At 45.0% G+C, this 17072-nt stretch overlaps 1 protein-coding gene across 4 annotated transcripts in view; it reads left to right on the top strand.

Annotated features, from left to right (window-relative positions):
• The window catches only part of LOC121653947 (platelet-derived growth factor receptor beta-like), a 44413-nt gene extending 36845 nt beyond the window's left edge, over positions 1-7568 (top strand). For all 4 annotated transcript variants that reach the window (XM_042007745.1, XM_042007742.1, XM_042007747.1 and 1 more), the window contains 5 exons: positions 3349-3448; positions 3740-3845; positions 3924-4029; positions 4116-4242; positions 4903-7568. In XM_042007745.1, coding sequence (XP_041863679.1) covers positions 3349-3448; positions 3740-3845; positions 3924-4029; positions 4116-4242; positions 4903-5035 — 572 coding nt within the window. In that variant the 3' untranslated portion in view covers positions 5036-7568. The remainder of the gene's footprint in view (positions 1-3348; positions 3449-3739; positions 3846-3923; positions 4030-4115; positions 4243-4902) is intronic.
• Positions 7569-17072: the final 9504 nt, after the last annotated feature.

Here is a 17072-nt window from a genome sequence, read left to right as displayed (position 1 = left end):
AAACACAGACCAGTCTGACCAGTTTACGTCCGCACACAGACCAGTCTGACCAGTATCCATCCGCACACAGACCAGTCTGACCAGTATCCATTCACACACAGACCAGTCTGACCAGTTTACGTCCGCACACAGACCAGTCTGACCAGTATCCATCCGCAAACAGACCAGTCTGACCAGTATCCATTCACACACAGACCAGTCTGACCAGTATCTGTCCGCACACAGACCAGTCTGACCAGTATCCATCCGCAAGCAGACCAGTCTGACCAGTATCCATTCACACACAGACCAGTCTGACCAGTTTACATTCTCACACAGACCATTCTGACCAGTATCCGTCCGCACACAGACCAGTCTGACCAGTTTACATTCACAAACAGACCATTCTGACCAGTATCCATCCGCACACAGACCAGTCTGACCAGTTTACCTTCACACACAGACCAGTCTGACCAGTATCCATTCACAGACAGACCATTCTGACCAGTATCCGTCTGCACACAGACCAGTCTGATCAGTTTACATTCACAAACAGACCAGTCTGACCAGTATCCATTCACACACAGACCATTCTGACCAGTATCCGTCCGCACACAGACCAGTCTGACCAGTATCCATTCACACACAGACCAGTCTGACCAGTTTACGTCCGCACACAGACCAGTCTGACCAGTATCCATCCGCACACAGACCAGTCTGACCAGTATCCATTCACACACAGACCAGTCTGACCAGTTTACGTCCGCACACAGACCAGTCTGACCAGTATCCATCCGCAAACAGACCAGTCTGACCAGTATCCATTCACACACAGACCAGTCTGACCAGTATCTGTCCGCACACAGACCAGTCTGACCAGTATCCATCCGCAAGCAGACCAGTCTGACCAGTATCCATTCACACACAGACCAGTCTGACCAGTTTACATTCTCACACAGACCATTCTGACCAGTATCCGTCCGCACACAGACCAGTCTGACCAGTTTACATTCACAAACAGACCATTCTGACCAGTATCCATTCACACACAGACCATTCTGACCAGTTTACATCCTCACACAACCAGTCTGACCAGTTTACATTCACACACAGACCAGTCTGACCAGTATCCATCCGCACACAGACCAGTCTGACCAGTTTACATTCACACACAGACCAGTCTGACCAGTTTACATTCGCACATGGACCAGTCTGACCAGTATCCATCTACACACAGACCAGTCTGACCAGTATCCGTCCGCACACAGACCAGTCTGACCAGTATCCATACGCACACAGACCATTCTGACCAGTATCCGTCCACACACAGACCAGTCTGACCAGTATCCATCCGCACACAGACCAGTCTGACCAGTTTACATTCACACACAGACCAGTCTGACCAGTTTACATTCACACACAGACCAGTCTGACCAGTATCCGTCCGCACACAGACCGGTCTGACCAGTTTACATTCACACACAGACCAGTCTGACCAGTATCCATCCGCACACAGACCAGTCTGACCAGTTTACATCCGCACACAGACCAGTCTGACCAGTATCCATCCGCACACAGACCAATCTGACCAGTATCCATCCGCACACAGACCAGTCTGACCAGCTTACATTCACACACAGACCAGTCTGACCAGTATCCATTCACACACAGACCAGTCTGACCAGTTTACATTCACACACAGACCAGTCTGACCAGTTTACATCCGCACACAGACCTGTCTGACCAGTTTACATTCACACACAAACCATTCTGACCAGTTTGCATCCGCAAACAGACCATTCTGACCAGTTTACATTCAAACACAGACCAGTCTGACCAGTATCCATCCGCACACAGACCAGTCTGACCAGTTTACCTTCACACACAGACCAGTCTGACCAGTATCCATTCACACACAGACCATTCTGACCAGTATCCGTCCGCACACAGACCAGTCTGATCAGTTTACATTCACAAACAGACCATTCTGACCAGTATCCATACGCACACAGACCAGTCTGACCAGTATCCGTCCGCACACAGACCAGTCTGACCAGTATCCATCCGCACGCAGACCAGTCTGACCAGTATCCGTTCACACACAGACCAGTCTGACCAGTTTACATTCTCACACAGACCAGTCTGACCAGTTTACATCCGCACACAGACCAATCTGACCAGTTCACATTCACACACAGACCAGTCTGACCGGTTTACATTCACACACAGACCATTCTGACCAGTTTACATCCGCAAACAGACCATTCTGACCAGTTTACATTCAAACACAGACCAGTCTGACCAGTATCCATCCGCACACAGACCAGTCTGACCAGTTTACCTTCACACACAGACCAGTCTGACCAGTATCCATTCACACACAGACCATTCTGACCAGTATCCGTCCGCACACAGACCAGTCTGATCAGTTTACATTCACAAACAGACCATTCTGACCAGTATCCATCCGCACACAGACCAGTCTGACCAGTTTACCTTCACACACAGACCAGTCTGACCAGGATCCATCCGCACACAGACCAATCTGACCAGTATCCATCCGCACACAGACCAATCTGACCAGTATCCATCCACACACAGACCAGTCTGACCAGCTTACATTCACACACAGACCAGTCTGACCAGTATCCATCCGCACACAGACCAGTCTGACCAGTTTACCTTCACACACAGACCAGTCTGACCAGTATCCATTCACACACAGACCATTCTGACCAGTATCCGTCCGCACACAGACCAGTCTGATCAGTTTACATTCACAAACAGACCATTCTGACCAGTATCCATCCGCACACAGACCAGTCTGACCAGTCTACCTTCACACACAGACCAGTCTGACCAGTATCCATTCACACACAGACCATTCTGACCAGTATCCATCCGCACACAGACCAATCTGACCAGTATCCGTCCACACACAGACCAATCTGACCAGTATCCGTCCACACACAGACCAGTCTGACCAGGATCCATCCGCACACAGACCATTCTGACCAGTATCCATCCGCACACAGACCAGTCTGACCAGTCTACCTTCACACACAGACCAGTCTGACCAGTATCCATTCACACACAGACCATTCTGACCAGTATCCTTCCACACACAGACCATTCTGACCAGTATCCATCCACACACAGACCAGTCTGACCAGTTTACATTCACACGCAAACCATTCTGACCAGTTTCCATCCGCACACAGACCATTCTGACCAGTTTCCATCCGCACACAGACCAATCTGACCAGTATCCATCCGCACACAGTCCAGTATGACCAGCTTACATTCACACACAGACCAGTCTGACCAGTATCCATTCACACACAGACAGTATAATCTGTTGTTTTCCAGGTGGCCGTCCATACTCGGACTTCCCGTTAACCCAAGTCTTCTCCTCTGCGCTAAAGAACGGACTCCGATTGGACCGACCAGAAAACGCTCCACATGACATGTATGACAGAACCTGTTCCACTCAGATTTTATCCAGAACCTGTTCAGAACAACAAGGTCGATCAGAACCCTGCTGTCAGCATCGGATACAGGGCAGAGTACAGATAGAATTGGTTGAGAGGTCCAGATAGAACTGGTCCAGAAGTCCAGCTACAACCAGTCCAGAAGTCCAGGTTGAAACAATCTAGAGGTCCAGTTAGAACTGGTCTAGAAGCCTAGGTAGAATCGGTCTGTGGGAGGGGGTCTAAGGGTTTGGAGTCTGCAGTCAGCTGAATTCTGTTCATGTTCTCAGGTATGATCTGATGAAGCAGTGCTGGAAAGACGAACCCCAGTCCAGACCATCCTTCTCCTCACTGGTTGTCGCCGTGGGCAACATGATGAGTGACACCTACAAACAGGTAAACAACAACAGCTGATGAACGATCATTTACTCAGATGTATTTGTGAGTCAGATAAATGTTTTATTTATGTGTCAGCATTACATCCAGCTGACTGAAAACTTCCTGGAAGATGACAGTCCAGCTGTTGTTCAATCCAGATGGAGCTCATCCAGAAATGCTGAATACCAGACTGACAGACGGGGTGACACACTCCTTCCACACATCATCACTGATTGGCTGTCAAAAAGAAAACTAAAAGCAAACTCAGCTCCCCTTTTTTCATTGCAGGAAATCCACCTGAAGAGAAAGTCAACCTACTGGAGGAGGAGCTAGTGGAGGCAAGCCACTCCCACAACATTCCTGCTGGTGACATCAGTACAGAGGGAAACACTGGCACTGCGCTGGACGCAGTCAGGTATGACGTAAATCAAATCAAACTTTATTTATAAAGCGCTTTTCATGCTGAAGGCGACACAAAGTGCTATACATGATTAAAAAAAATCAAGCACATATCAATTCATGCATATTAAAAAATAAAATAAAACAAGACTATACAGACATCAAAACAGAATTACATAAAAAAAAAAAGAAAACACTCAAAATCTCTCACACAGTTGTACGTAGGCGGGATGATGGTGGAGGCCTGTGAGCATGCTGCCACTGTGGTGTGTTCAGGGTCAGGTTAAAATGTCTGAAAATCTTTGCACCCTGGATCTCATCCCGGCCAGCAGCCTCGATTATATTAACAGATCACAGGATCTGCTTAACTGCCTCTAACTGGAGGGTAAGGGGCTGGTCAGCAAAGTCAAGTCGAAGAGAGGTTCCACCAGTCCAGCTGGTTCTGCTGGTTCTGCTGGTTCTGCGGTCAGATGACATGATCCTGGAGTAAAAATAGATTCTAACTTGATTTTGAGGCTCGGGTCAAACATTCTGGTTCAGTCTTTAAAGTCAGCTGCTAACTCAGAAAGTTATGTTATGCTTATGTTATGTTATGCTATCAGTTATGCTCTGATTCAATGCGCTATGCAGGAGGCGTTACCATGACAACGATGACTATAGTTTATTTCTTCTGCAGCCCTCTTTCAGATCCTCCCATCATCCTGCAGTCAGAGGAGGAAGTAGCAGTACAGGAAGTTATATCATCAAAGAAAACTGCTTCACCTCCTGCATCATCCTGCTGCCATGTAGAAGAGGAGAGCTGCATGTGAAGAGTTCAGCTGCCTGGCAGACGAACGGAGGGTTTAGTTAACCCAAATCATCTGCCAAGGCCTCCTCCAGCTGGACCAATCAGATGCCTGGTCATTATGAACTCAGACTAGAATCTAAGACTGTAGGAATGAACTTCATGGTTTCTGTTCCCTCAGTACAGACTGTAAAGGCTTTCAGAAGGAGTTCCTTTACGTTTTATCATGTAACACTTGTTTTCTACAGCAGGTCTTGGATCAGATTTATACTCTGTTGTATTCCTTATGTACTCATATGAATTGTTTATCCATTTCTCACACAAACTGCTGACATGTGTTAGAACTGAATTCTTTATTAAAATTAATCCAGCAGCTTCTCTGACCCCCACTGTAGTCTTCATCAGCTCACTGATTCCACGCTGAGCAAAGACTTCCTCAAATTCTCTTTCCAGGTAGAAACCAGGAATGTTTGCTCCATTGTGACATTCAAAATCATTTTGAATGTCTAGACAGATGAGGATGAGTACCTCCGTAGATTGGCATGTAAGTCTTTTATTCAGGATTTGCAGCTATGTTGTTGGTGACATGAATGCGAATGTAAGAATAGGAGCTATACTTATACCAGCAAGGCCTGGCACTGAAGTTCCAGGCTGGACCACTGCTTCTGTGCAGTGGATGCTCATGACTCCACCAATATGATAATTTATTATGATCTGACTACTACAGACTATATACTCTTTCTCATGGTGTTAGTAAAAATGGTCTAAGAAAAGATCTTAAGGTCTCAAAAGATACCTTACTTTGTCGGGATCTGAACTGTAAGAATGTACAGCACTAAGAAATTTTGTGCCCGGTATGAGCTATCATGGAGTCACTCTGTATCTGGAGCAGGCCCCTATGTTAACATCAGACTAAAGGGTGCTATGCTAAGCCAGGTTGGAAGGATCATGTGGAAGAGCTCCATGCAGAGGCCCGAAATGCTTTTAAAAATGGGCTGAGGTGGGCAAAAGCAGACATGGCCCTCTGTTAGAAAATAAAAAAATGCTCTAATGCTTAATTTAAATATGCACTTCATTGTATTAAAAGAAACAAAAATACTATGAGGTCAGATTCACTGGCAAGGAAGCTGCAAAAACTAATGTTAATGACTTCTGGACATTCTCTTCCGGCTCTCAACGAAGGCAGACGCTTTTCTTCGCTCTCCCTCCTCCCCACTCTGCCCTGCTACTTGTCCTGTCATCTCTGAGAGACTCTCTGCATTTCTTTCTGAAACCAAATCTAGAACCATGGATTTGATCAGCTGGTCCCAAAATGCAATTGACCAAATTTATTCTAACCGGAAAACAGGTGTAGGGGAGCCTGCTTGTCCTGGCAGAACGTTTTCGGCTGGATATGTGATGGATTCCTGGGGAGTGTGGAAAGTCATGTGCCTGTCGATCTTGTCTGTCGAGGACGCTGAAGACAGCTATACATTCGGATTGATGATAACTGGGTTTCTGCTGTTTGAAGCGGACGGTTTCCTGGCATATCGCAAAATTTGGACACTGTCGGCGGCCTCTGGCAAGCTGCCGGATTTCTGTGCCGGTGTGTGTTGAGCTATGAACAATCAGACTTTGGCGTTGCAGGAGATTAATCGTAAACTGGAGGCTATTCTAGCTCAGAATAGCAAGCTGGTTGCGATTCTGGAGCTCGTACGTGGGGTGGACACCAACTTGGAGAAGCTGTCGGCTTGGCTGGATGGAAATTGACCCATAAATTTGGATGATTTAGAGTCGCCAGTGGGACCACTGAGAGACTCAAGGCAGATGAAACAGCTCTGGTCTGAAACTAAAACAAAGGCTGTTATCTGATTCTGCTCCCTGTACTGGCCTTGGATGGCTGGCTATAAAGTTCTCCTGGAAGGTTATGTTGATGGATGCTCAGTCCCCCCCACTCTCCTCTTGGGCGGGGGACTTTTTCCTGTATCAGCTCCCAAGGACGCCCCACTATCATCAGGTGGCAGAGACTGGAGAAAATGAACTGGGAGAAAGTTCACAAGCTCACTTACTGCACACACATGCACCACACTCAAATACACTACTGACACACCTCCCCCGATGATTCACTGCCTTGGTCGATCCTTCCCCCCTTCCCTCCAGTCCCGTGCGGCGGGTCGACTGGATGCGCTCATGTTCAGCTGCGTCCTCACCCCCTCTCCCCCCTGCCATGTATTTCTTATGCTGTGAATGTCTGAATTTGTACTTTTATGTACTTTTTTTGTATCTCCACACTGGGCCTAAGGGCCTAAGGGCCCAGTGTGGAGATACCTTTTTTTGCTCTAGCCTCATCTTATTCGCCTCATGTTATCTTTTCCATCTATATCTAATACTAATATAGGTGCGCCGCACCGTGGCTGCTGCCTCAGTCTGCCTAATCCTGTTTGTGTTTACATGTTGTTGCTGTCTACTCTTGGACAGGTTGTATTGGAAACAATTTCGTTGTACCTGTGTCCTGCACTGTGTATAATGACAAATAAATCTGTTGAATCTTGAAAGAAATAAAAACTTTTAATAATTAATTATAATCTAGTACAGATGGAATTTCACAGTTATGGCTGAAACAGTATTATGAGCTGAAACTTTGTAAAAGTCATGAGTTCGTAGTGGATAATGTAGTTTAATGATGACGTCACTTCTGCTGAAGTCCATGAAGCAATACTGAAGGTAGGAAATAATAAGGCCTGTGGTCTGGATGATATCACAGCGCCCTCTGGTGGTGATGAGCTACACAGGATGTTTAGTTCATGGAGTGTTGCCTGACTCTGCTCTCTGTTGTGCCAGTTATCAAAGTTAAAGTGGGGAAGCTGAAGAGCTCAGATAACTACAGCTCTGGCCAGTGGTACGTCCAAAGTGCTGGAGACAGTTCTACTGAGGAGACTGGAGAGGAACGTCCTGTACGGACAACCGGTTTGCTTTTAGATGAAAGAATGGCACTGATTTATTTATAGTTGCTTAAAAGGAAATTTTAGAAGAATATATGATAGTAAAAACTCCTAAACGTTTATGTGCTTCATTGATGCATCTAAAACATATGATCATATAAATCTAATTTCTAACACTGACTAAAAGTAGGGTTCCTGGGTTTTAATTGGGGTCGTGGTTTATTGGTGTTTGCATCAGACAGTGAGAGTAAAATGGAGGAACGTGACATCTATTCCCTTCCATGTGTCCAGTGGTGTTCGCCAGGGTGGAATTTTATCTCTTTTTCTTTGTAATATGTATGTGGATGAATTGTCTTTGACTTTAAATGCATGTGATACAGGTTGTAGGGTTGGTGACTCACTAATCAATCACCTTATCTACACAGATGATTTGGTCATTTTTCGCCCATGTAGTGCTGGTCTCCAGCAGCTTCCTAGAATTTGCAGAGTATGGGGATGGCTGATGTAAAATAAACACCAAAAAGAGCAAGACCATGATAGAAGACAGGTTGTCTGCCTTCCCTCACTTCTACCTGTCTGCCACTGCACTCTCACATATCTGAGCCACATTATTGCAGATGACCTGTCTGATGACAAGGATGTTCAAGAAATCATGCTATGTGGTAAGTTTAGCATGTGCTCCGTGTAGATGTTACTCTAGCACAGGGGTGTTTAATAACATTTAAAGAGGTCCAGTTAGAGAAAAAGTTTTGGAGCCAAGGTCTGGGAGATCGTAATGACATAATGACACACACACACACACACACACACACACACACACACATATATATATATATATATATATATATATATATATATATATATATATGTATACTGCAGAACCAGGAATACCAATCTGTGCACTGCCTGGATTGATTACAAGAAAGCCTATGACTCAATGTCACACACATGGATCATGGATGGTTGGAGATGTATAACATCAACAGGACTCTAAGAGCCTTCATTTGAAACTCAATGAGGCAGTGGAAGACCACCCTTGAGGTCAACTGTAAGCCAGTTGCACAAGCGTCCATCAAATGTGACATATACCAAGGAGATCCCCCATCCCCTGTGCTGTTCTGCATAGGTCTGAACCCCCTCAGCCAAATAATCACCAAGGCTGGCTATGGATACCGACTCAGGAATGGGTCCACCATCGGTCCCCTCCTCTACATGGATGACATCAAGCTGTACACCAAGAGCGAGCGAGACATTGACTCACTGATCCACACAACCAGGATCTACAGCAATGACATCGGAATGTCATTCGGACCTGAGAAGTGTGGGCGGATGGTGACAAAGAGAGGGAAGGTAGTCTATACAGAAGGGGTCTCACTTCTAGACGGCAGAATAGCAGACAGCAGCTACAAGTACCTTGGAATCCCACAAGCAAATGGCAACCTCGAACAGGCCACAAGAAAAGCAGCCACAGCCAAATACCTCCAACAAGTAAGGCAAGTCCTAAGGAGTCAGCTCAATGGCAAGAACAAGGTCCAGGAATTAACAGCTATGCCCTGCTGGTCATCAGATACCCTGCGGGAATAATAAGCTGGCCAAAAGAAGAGATTCAGACCACAGATGTGAAAACACGAAAGCTTCTGACCATGCATGGAGGATTCCATCCCAAATCCAGCACCCTGACACTGTACACTAAGCGCAAGGAAGGAGGCAGACGACTAGTGAGTGTCAGAACCACTATCCAGGATGAAACATCCAACATCCTTGAATACATCAGGAAGATGGCCTCAATGGACGAAGTGCTCGGTGAATGTCTCAGGCAGTGGAAAACAGATCATGTGGTGATGGAGGAACCATCATTGGAGGAAAAGCCCCTCCATGGGATGTACCACCGATAGATAACTGAAGTGGCTGATATGGAGAAATCCTACCAATGGCTAGAAAGGGCTGGAATGAAAGACACCACAGAGGCACTGATCATAGCTGCACAGGAGCAGGCCTTGAGCACCAGAGCAATAGAGGCCCAGATCTACGATACAAGACAAGACCCCAGGTGCAGACTGTGCAAAGAGGCCCCTGAGACAATCCAGCATATAGCTGCAGGGTGTAAGATGCTGGCAGGGAAAGCTTACAAGGAGCGTCATAGCCAAGTTAATTTCATTCACATGCGAGTGGAGTGTCAGGTTGTATCCAGGTCGTATCATGTCGTATCTAGGTCGTATCCAGGTCGTATCATGTCGTATCCAGGTCATATCCAGGTCGTATCATGTCGTATCCAGGTCGTATCATGTTGTATCCAGGTCGTATCCAGGTCATATCATGTCGTATCCAGGTCGTATCATGTCATATCCAGGTCATATAATGTCATATCCAGGTCGTATCATGTCGTATCCAGGTCATATCATGTCAAGTCCAGGTCGTATCCAGGTCGTATCATGTCATATCCAGGTCGTATCCAGGTCGTATCATGTCGTATCCAGGTTGTATCATGTCGTAACTAGGTCGTATCCAGGTCGTATCATGTCCTATCCAGGTCGTATCATGATGTATCCAGGTCCTATCCAGATCGTATCCAGGTCGTATCCAGTTCATATTCAGGTTGTATCCAGGTCATATCCAGGTCAAATCCAGGTCGTATCCAGATTGTATCATGTCGTCTCCAGGTCATATCATGTCATATCCAGGTCTTATAATGTCGTATCCAGGTTGCATCCTGTCATATCCAGGTCATCTCCAGGTCCTATCAAGTCATATCCAGGTTGTATCATATCATATAAGATCGTATCCAGATTGTATCCAGATCGTATCCAGGTCGTATCCAGGTCGTATCCAGACAATATCCAGGTTATATCAAGGTGGTATCCAGGTCAAATTCAGGTCAAATCCAGGTCATATCCAGGTTGTATCATGTCGTATCCAGGTCATATAATGTCGTATCCAAGTCGTATCATGTCGTATCTAGGTTGTATCATGTCGTATCCAGATTGTATCCAGGTTGTATCATGTTGTATCCAGGTCGTATCATGATGTATCCAGGTCCTATCCAGATCGTATCCAGTTTGTATCCAGATCATATCCACGTCGTATCCAGGTCGTATCCAGATCGTATCCAGGTCGTATCCAGGTCATACCCAGGTCATATCCAGGTCGTGTCAAGTCATATCCAGGTTGTATCATGTCATATCCAGGTCATATAATGTCGTATCCAGGTCATATCATGTCATATCCAGATCGTATCCAGGTCATATCATGTCGTATTTAGATCGCATCCAGGTTGTATCATGTCGTATCTAGGTCATATAATGCCGTCTCCAGGTTGTATCTAGGTCGTATCATGTCGTATCCAGGTCCTATCCAGATCATATCCAGTTCGTATTTAGCTCGTATCCAGGTCGTATCATGTCGTATCCAGGTCTTATCCAGATCATATCCAGTTCGTATTCAGATCATATCCAGGTTGTATCCAGGTCGTATCCAGATCGTATCCATGTCAAGTCCAGGTCGTATCTGGTGAATCTGTGTACATCAGGTGAACTAATTATCTCTGCACCAAAAGACCAAACTAGAACACAGTGGTCCGCCGACCGAGGTGGTTCACATTTACATGGACAAGAATTGCTTTATGTTTCAAGAAAATTTCACTCTGGATCTCTGACTCAAATCTTTGTGCTTTCATCTGTTACCATGGAAACAAAAGGGCAAAACCCAACAATAAAGCTTCAGTGTTTTACTCGGGTGTCGGTGCTGTCATGTAAACGAGGCCTGAGAGAGGTTTACAGCCTGACCCTCCCACCCTAAAACAGAATCTGCTGAATCTGGCAATTTCATCTGTGACTCAGAACAGAAACTTCCTCATTTCTTCCAGAACCTTAAAATATTTCTCTGAAAAACTGCAGACAGGAAAGCTGTTTGTAAAGCTGGCTTTCCAACTTTCCAACGCTGCTTCAGCAAAACAAGATTAGTTTTGAACTCAGCTGATCCTTCCCTGACTGGGTTTTGCTTTGGTTCTTGTTCTGACTCCAGCACCAGTCACTGTATAAATGACCCAGAGACTGAGTGTTTGTATTTTGACAGTCTTCTTTCTGGGCTTTTAATGTGTTCATGATAGAAAGTAGGAAAGGCAGCAGTGATCAAAAATGAATGAGGACCAGGTGTGACCCACCACCACCCAACCAGAGGTTCCAGAAACCAGGTTAGGATTAGAGGTAGAGGTAGGAACCCCAAACATGTTCATTATATGTCCTCTCACTGGATGAAAACAGATGTTAGAGAGAAAGATACTGGACTTAAAAGATTTCAAATAAAAAGAATGAGAAAAGAGCTTCATGCCACTAGCCATAACGCAGCCGAAAACATTACCAAGTTAAAACAAAGACAGAAGAAGGACAGAAGGGATAAACTATTGAAGAAAGGGAAGATCAGATGACACTGCATCTTTTATTTTAACCAAAACAGGACTTTATCAAAAAGCCACTGGCACAGGGTCCAGCATGAGATCCTACACTATAGATGTTAGCCAACAGCAGGAAGCAGCAATGCTAACAAGTAGCACAGTTATCTGAGAATGTAGAAAACCATGGCTGTGTCCGAATATCCACCCTACTCCCTAACCCCTCGTTCATTACATAGGGCTGCAAAACATAGCACACTACATAATGACTCATTCTCTTGGCGATTCAGACACAAAGCCTATTTTTTTGTCGCTGCAAACCACGTCACTACCGCCATCACCACGGCAACCACAACCCGCGTTAATAAGTCATTCCAAATCCAATCCAAAGTTGTGTGCAAATATTTTTACTTTTATTCCTTATGTTGTATTTTATTCTTTGTTTGTTTGCTTATAGGTAATTTTGCGCAGCTCAGTTTTTTTCGCCTCCTTGCGCCATGTTGAGCTTCTGCTCAAAATTCATTGTGGTCTATATTGACACGTCGAGTGACCATCGATATTCACTACTTTTCAAGATGCACTGAGAGTAATTTTGAGTGCCCTACTTTTTTCTCTCTGGACATTCGGACACTACGAAAAAATGGCGTGACCCCTATGTAGGGCACTAGGTAGGGGGTAGGAATGGGTCCACCATCGGTCCCCTCCTCTACATGGATGACATCAAGCTGTACGCCAAGAGCGAGCGAGACATTGACTCACTGATCCACACAACCAGGATCTACAGCAATGACATCGAAATGTCATTCGGACTTGAGAAGTGTGGGCGGATGGTGACAAAGAGAGGGAAGGTAGTCCATACAGAAGGGGTCTCACTCCCAGACGGCAGAATAGCAGACATTGAGGACAGCTACAAGTACCTTGGAATCCCACAAGCAAATGGCAACCTTGAACAGGCCACAAGAAAAGCAGCCACAGCCAAATACCTCCAACGAGTAAGGCAAGTCCTAAGGAGTCAGCTCAATGGCAAGAACAAGGTCCAGGAAATTAACAGCTATGCCCTGCTGGTCATGAGATACCCTGCGGGAATAATAAGCTGGCCAAAAGAAGAGATTCAGACCACAGATGTGAAAACACGAAAGCTTCTGACCATGCATGGAGGATTCCATCCCAAATCCAGCACCCTGAGACTGTACACTAAGCGCAAGGAAGGAGGCAGACGACTAGCGAGTGTCAGAACCACTATCCAGGATGAAACATCCAACATCCTTGAATACATCAGGTAATGGCCTCAACGGACGAAGTGCTCGGTGAATGTCTCAGACAGTGGAGAACAGGTCATGTGGTGATGGAGGAACCATCATCGGAGGAAAAGCCCCTCCATGGGATGTACCACCGACAGATAACTGAAGTGGCTGATATGGAGAAATCCTACCAATGGCTAGAAAGGGCTGGAATGAAAGACACCATAGAGGCACTGATCATAGCTGCACAGGAGCAGGCCTTGAGCACCAGAGCAATAGAGGCCCAGATCTACGATACAAGACAAGACCCCAGGTGTAGACTGTGCAAAGAGGCCCCTGAGACAATCCAGCACATAACTGCAGGGTGTAAGATGCTGGCAGGGAAAGCTTACAAGGAGCGTCATAGCCAAGTTAATTTCATTCACATGCGAGTGGAGTGTCCAGGTTGTATCCAGGTCGTATCATGTCGTATCCAGGTCGTATCCAGGTCGTATCATGTCGTATCCAGGTTGTATCATGTCATATCCAGATCATATCAAGGTCGTATAATGTCGTATTCAGGTCATATCATGTCATACCCAGGTCGTATCATGTCGTATCCAGGTCATATAATGCCATATCCAGGTCGTATCATGTCGTATCCAGGTCGTATCATGTCGTATCCAGGTCGTATTCAGGTCGTATCATGTCGTATCCAGATCATATCTAGGTCATATCCAGGTCGTATCATGTCGTATCCAGGTCATATAATGCCATATCCAGGTCGTATCATGTCGTATCCAGGTCGTATCCAGGTTGTATCATGTCATATCCAGGTCGTATTCAGGTCGTATCATATCGTATCCAGGTTGTATCATGTTGTATTCAGGTCGTATCCAGGTCGTTGTTTCCAGGTCAAATCATATCGCATCCAGGTTGTATCATGTTGTATTCAGGTCGTATCCAGGTCGTATAATGTCGTATCCAGGTCGTATCATGTCATACCCAGGTCGTTTCCAGGTCGTATCATGTCGTATCCAGGTTGTATCATGTCATATCCAGATCATATCAAGGTCGTATAATGTCGTATCCAGGTTGTATCATGTCATACCCAGGTCTTATGATGTCATATCCAGGTCGTATCCAGGTCGTATCATGTCATATCCAGGTCATATAATGCCATATCCAGGTCGTATCATGTCGTATCCAGGTCATATCATGTTGTATCCAGGTCGTATCATGATGTATCCAGGTCCTATCCAGATCGTATCCAGGTCGTATCCAGATCGTATCCAGGTCGTATCCAGGTCATATCCAGGTCAAATCCAGGTCGTATCCAGATTGTATCATGTTGTATCCAAGTCATATCATGTCGCATCCAGGTCTTATAATGTCGTATCCAGGTCGCATCATGTCATATCCAGGTCATCTCCAGGTCATATCAAGTCATATCCAGGTTGTATCATGTCGTATCTAGGTCTCTGCCTTTGTTTGAAATGAACTGTGAAGGTCCTGCTGATTTCCATGGAGATGAGATATAGTGAAGGATTCACTCTTCCTATCATAGACTATCTTGGGCTTCACTTCTTTCTGGATCGTCATGGTGTTTCTATGGTGAATGTGGAGCTATACCTGGATCCTCCTCACTCTTACCATTGAGAAAGGTGGCTTCCTGAGATATTTACCTGCATAACACCTGTCACGGCCCGTGCGAATCTGCAATCAGTGCTTCCTGTTGCCCATATTTGGACTGCCTATTGTCACCGCGATTAGGACGGCGCAGCTGGAAGACATCAGATCATCACCTCACCTCCATATAACCACCACACAGACATCCAGTCATCGCTGGATTATACTACTCATCGTGGTAACCAGTCGTGTACGTTGTCTGATTCTGTCGTGTAAAACTGAGACTAACCTGTTGACATCTCTCTCCCAAGAATCTGTCCGCACTTCACCTGCATCCCGGAAAGTCCAGTCTGCCCGCTCCAGTCCGTCCGTCCAGCGAACCCTGCATCTCTTCAGCACATTCAATAAACTGTTCTTTATCATTCTCCATTCGCTTCACTCCTTGGCTCCATACACCACCCCCTGACAACACCTCTATTAAAAACCTTGGAACCTGATCAGGTTCACTTTTTACCTTCTACTGCAACACACTTCCTCCTCAGATATTACTTTACTCATTCCTAGGTCTACTTTACTCATTCCTAGGACTACTTTACTCATTCCTAGAAATACTTTACTCATTCCTAGGGCTACTTTACTCATTTCTAGGATTACTTTACTCATTCCTAGGACTACTTTCCTTATTCCTAGGACTACTTTACTCATTCCTAGGACATCTTTACTCATTCCTAGGAATACTTTACTCATTCCTAGGACTACTTTACTCATTTCTAGGATTACATTACTCATTCCTAGGATTACTTTACTTATTCATAGGATTACTTTACTCATTCCTAGGATTACTTCATTCATTCCTAGGATTACTTTACTTATTGCTAGGATTACTTTACTCATTCCTATGAATACTTTCCTCATTCCTAGGACTACTTTACTCATTCCTAGGAATACTTTACTCATTCCTAGGGCTACTTTACTCATTTCTAGGATTACATTACTCATTCCTAGGATTACTTTGCCTATTCATATGATTACTATTCTCAATCCTAGGATTACTTCATTCATTCCTAGGATTACTTTACTTATTGATAGGATTACTTTACTCATTCCTAGGATGACTTTGCTCATTCTTAGGATTACTTTACTCATTCCTATGACTACTTTACTCATTCCTAGGACTACTTTACTCATTCCTAGGATGACTTTGCTCATTCCTAGGATTACTTTACTCATTCCTAGGACTACTTTCCTCATTCCTAGGACTACTTTACTCATTCCTAAGAATACTTTACTCATTCCTAGGGCTACTTTACTAATTTCTAGGATTACATTACTCATTCCTAGGATGACTTTACTTATTCATAGGATTACTATCCATGATCCTAGGATTACTTAATTCATTCCTAGGATTACTTTACTTATTGCTAGGATTACTTTACTCATTCCTAGGATGACTTTGCTCATTCCTAGGATTACGTTACTTATTCCTAGGACTACTTTACTCATTCCTAGGACTAGTCTACTGTCGCAGGTTCACCTCCACACTTGAGGCAGTATGCAGGAGTTGCAGTATGCAGGATGGCAACAATGTTAATGGTTTGTTTAACCTCAAGCCCTATCATATCTGGATAAGTTTGTGATCCCCTTTCAAGTTAGACTATCAACATCTGTCTGGAACCAGTCTGGATTAAATAAGGCTGAGCTGGAACAACTAGGGGACAAACTCAGGCATAGAGTTGTTTCAAGTTGGACATTGTAAGGTGAGTTGCTCTTTGTTTAGCATGAAATACAACCTTGGTCTCAGACCTGTGACATGTTGACATGGTGAGTAGGAGGAGGAAGAGGAGGAAGAGGAGGAGGATCTGGCTTGTTTCAGGAGGAAGTTTGTCCTTCAGTCAGATTCAGTTT

Source organism: Melanotaenia boesemani, chromosome 15 (genome assembly GCF_017639745.1).
Source record: "Melanotaenia boesemani isolate fMelBoe1 chromosome 15, fMelBoe1.pri, whole genome shotgun sequence".
NCBI lineage: Eukaryota > Metazoa > Chordata > Actinopteri > Atheriniformes > Melanotaeniidae > Melanotaenia > Melanotaenia boesemani.
Note: the sequence above shows the minus strand (reverse complement) of the source record. Positions and strands in the feature narration are given on the sequence as shown.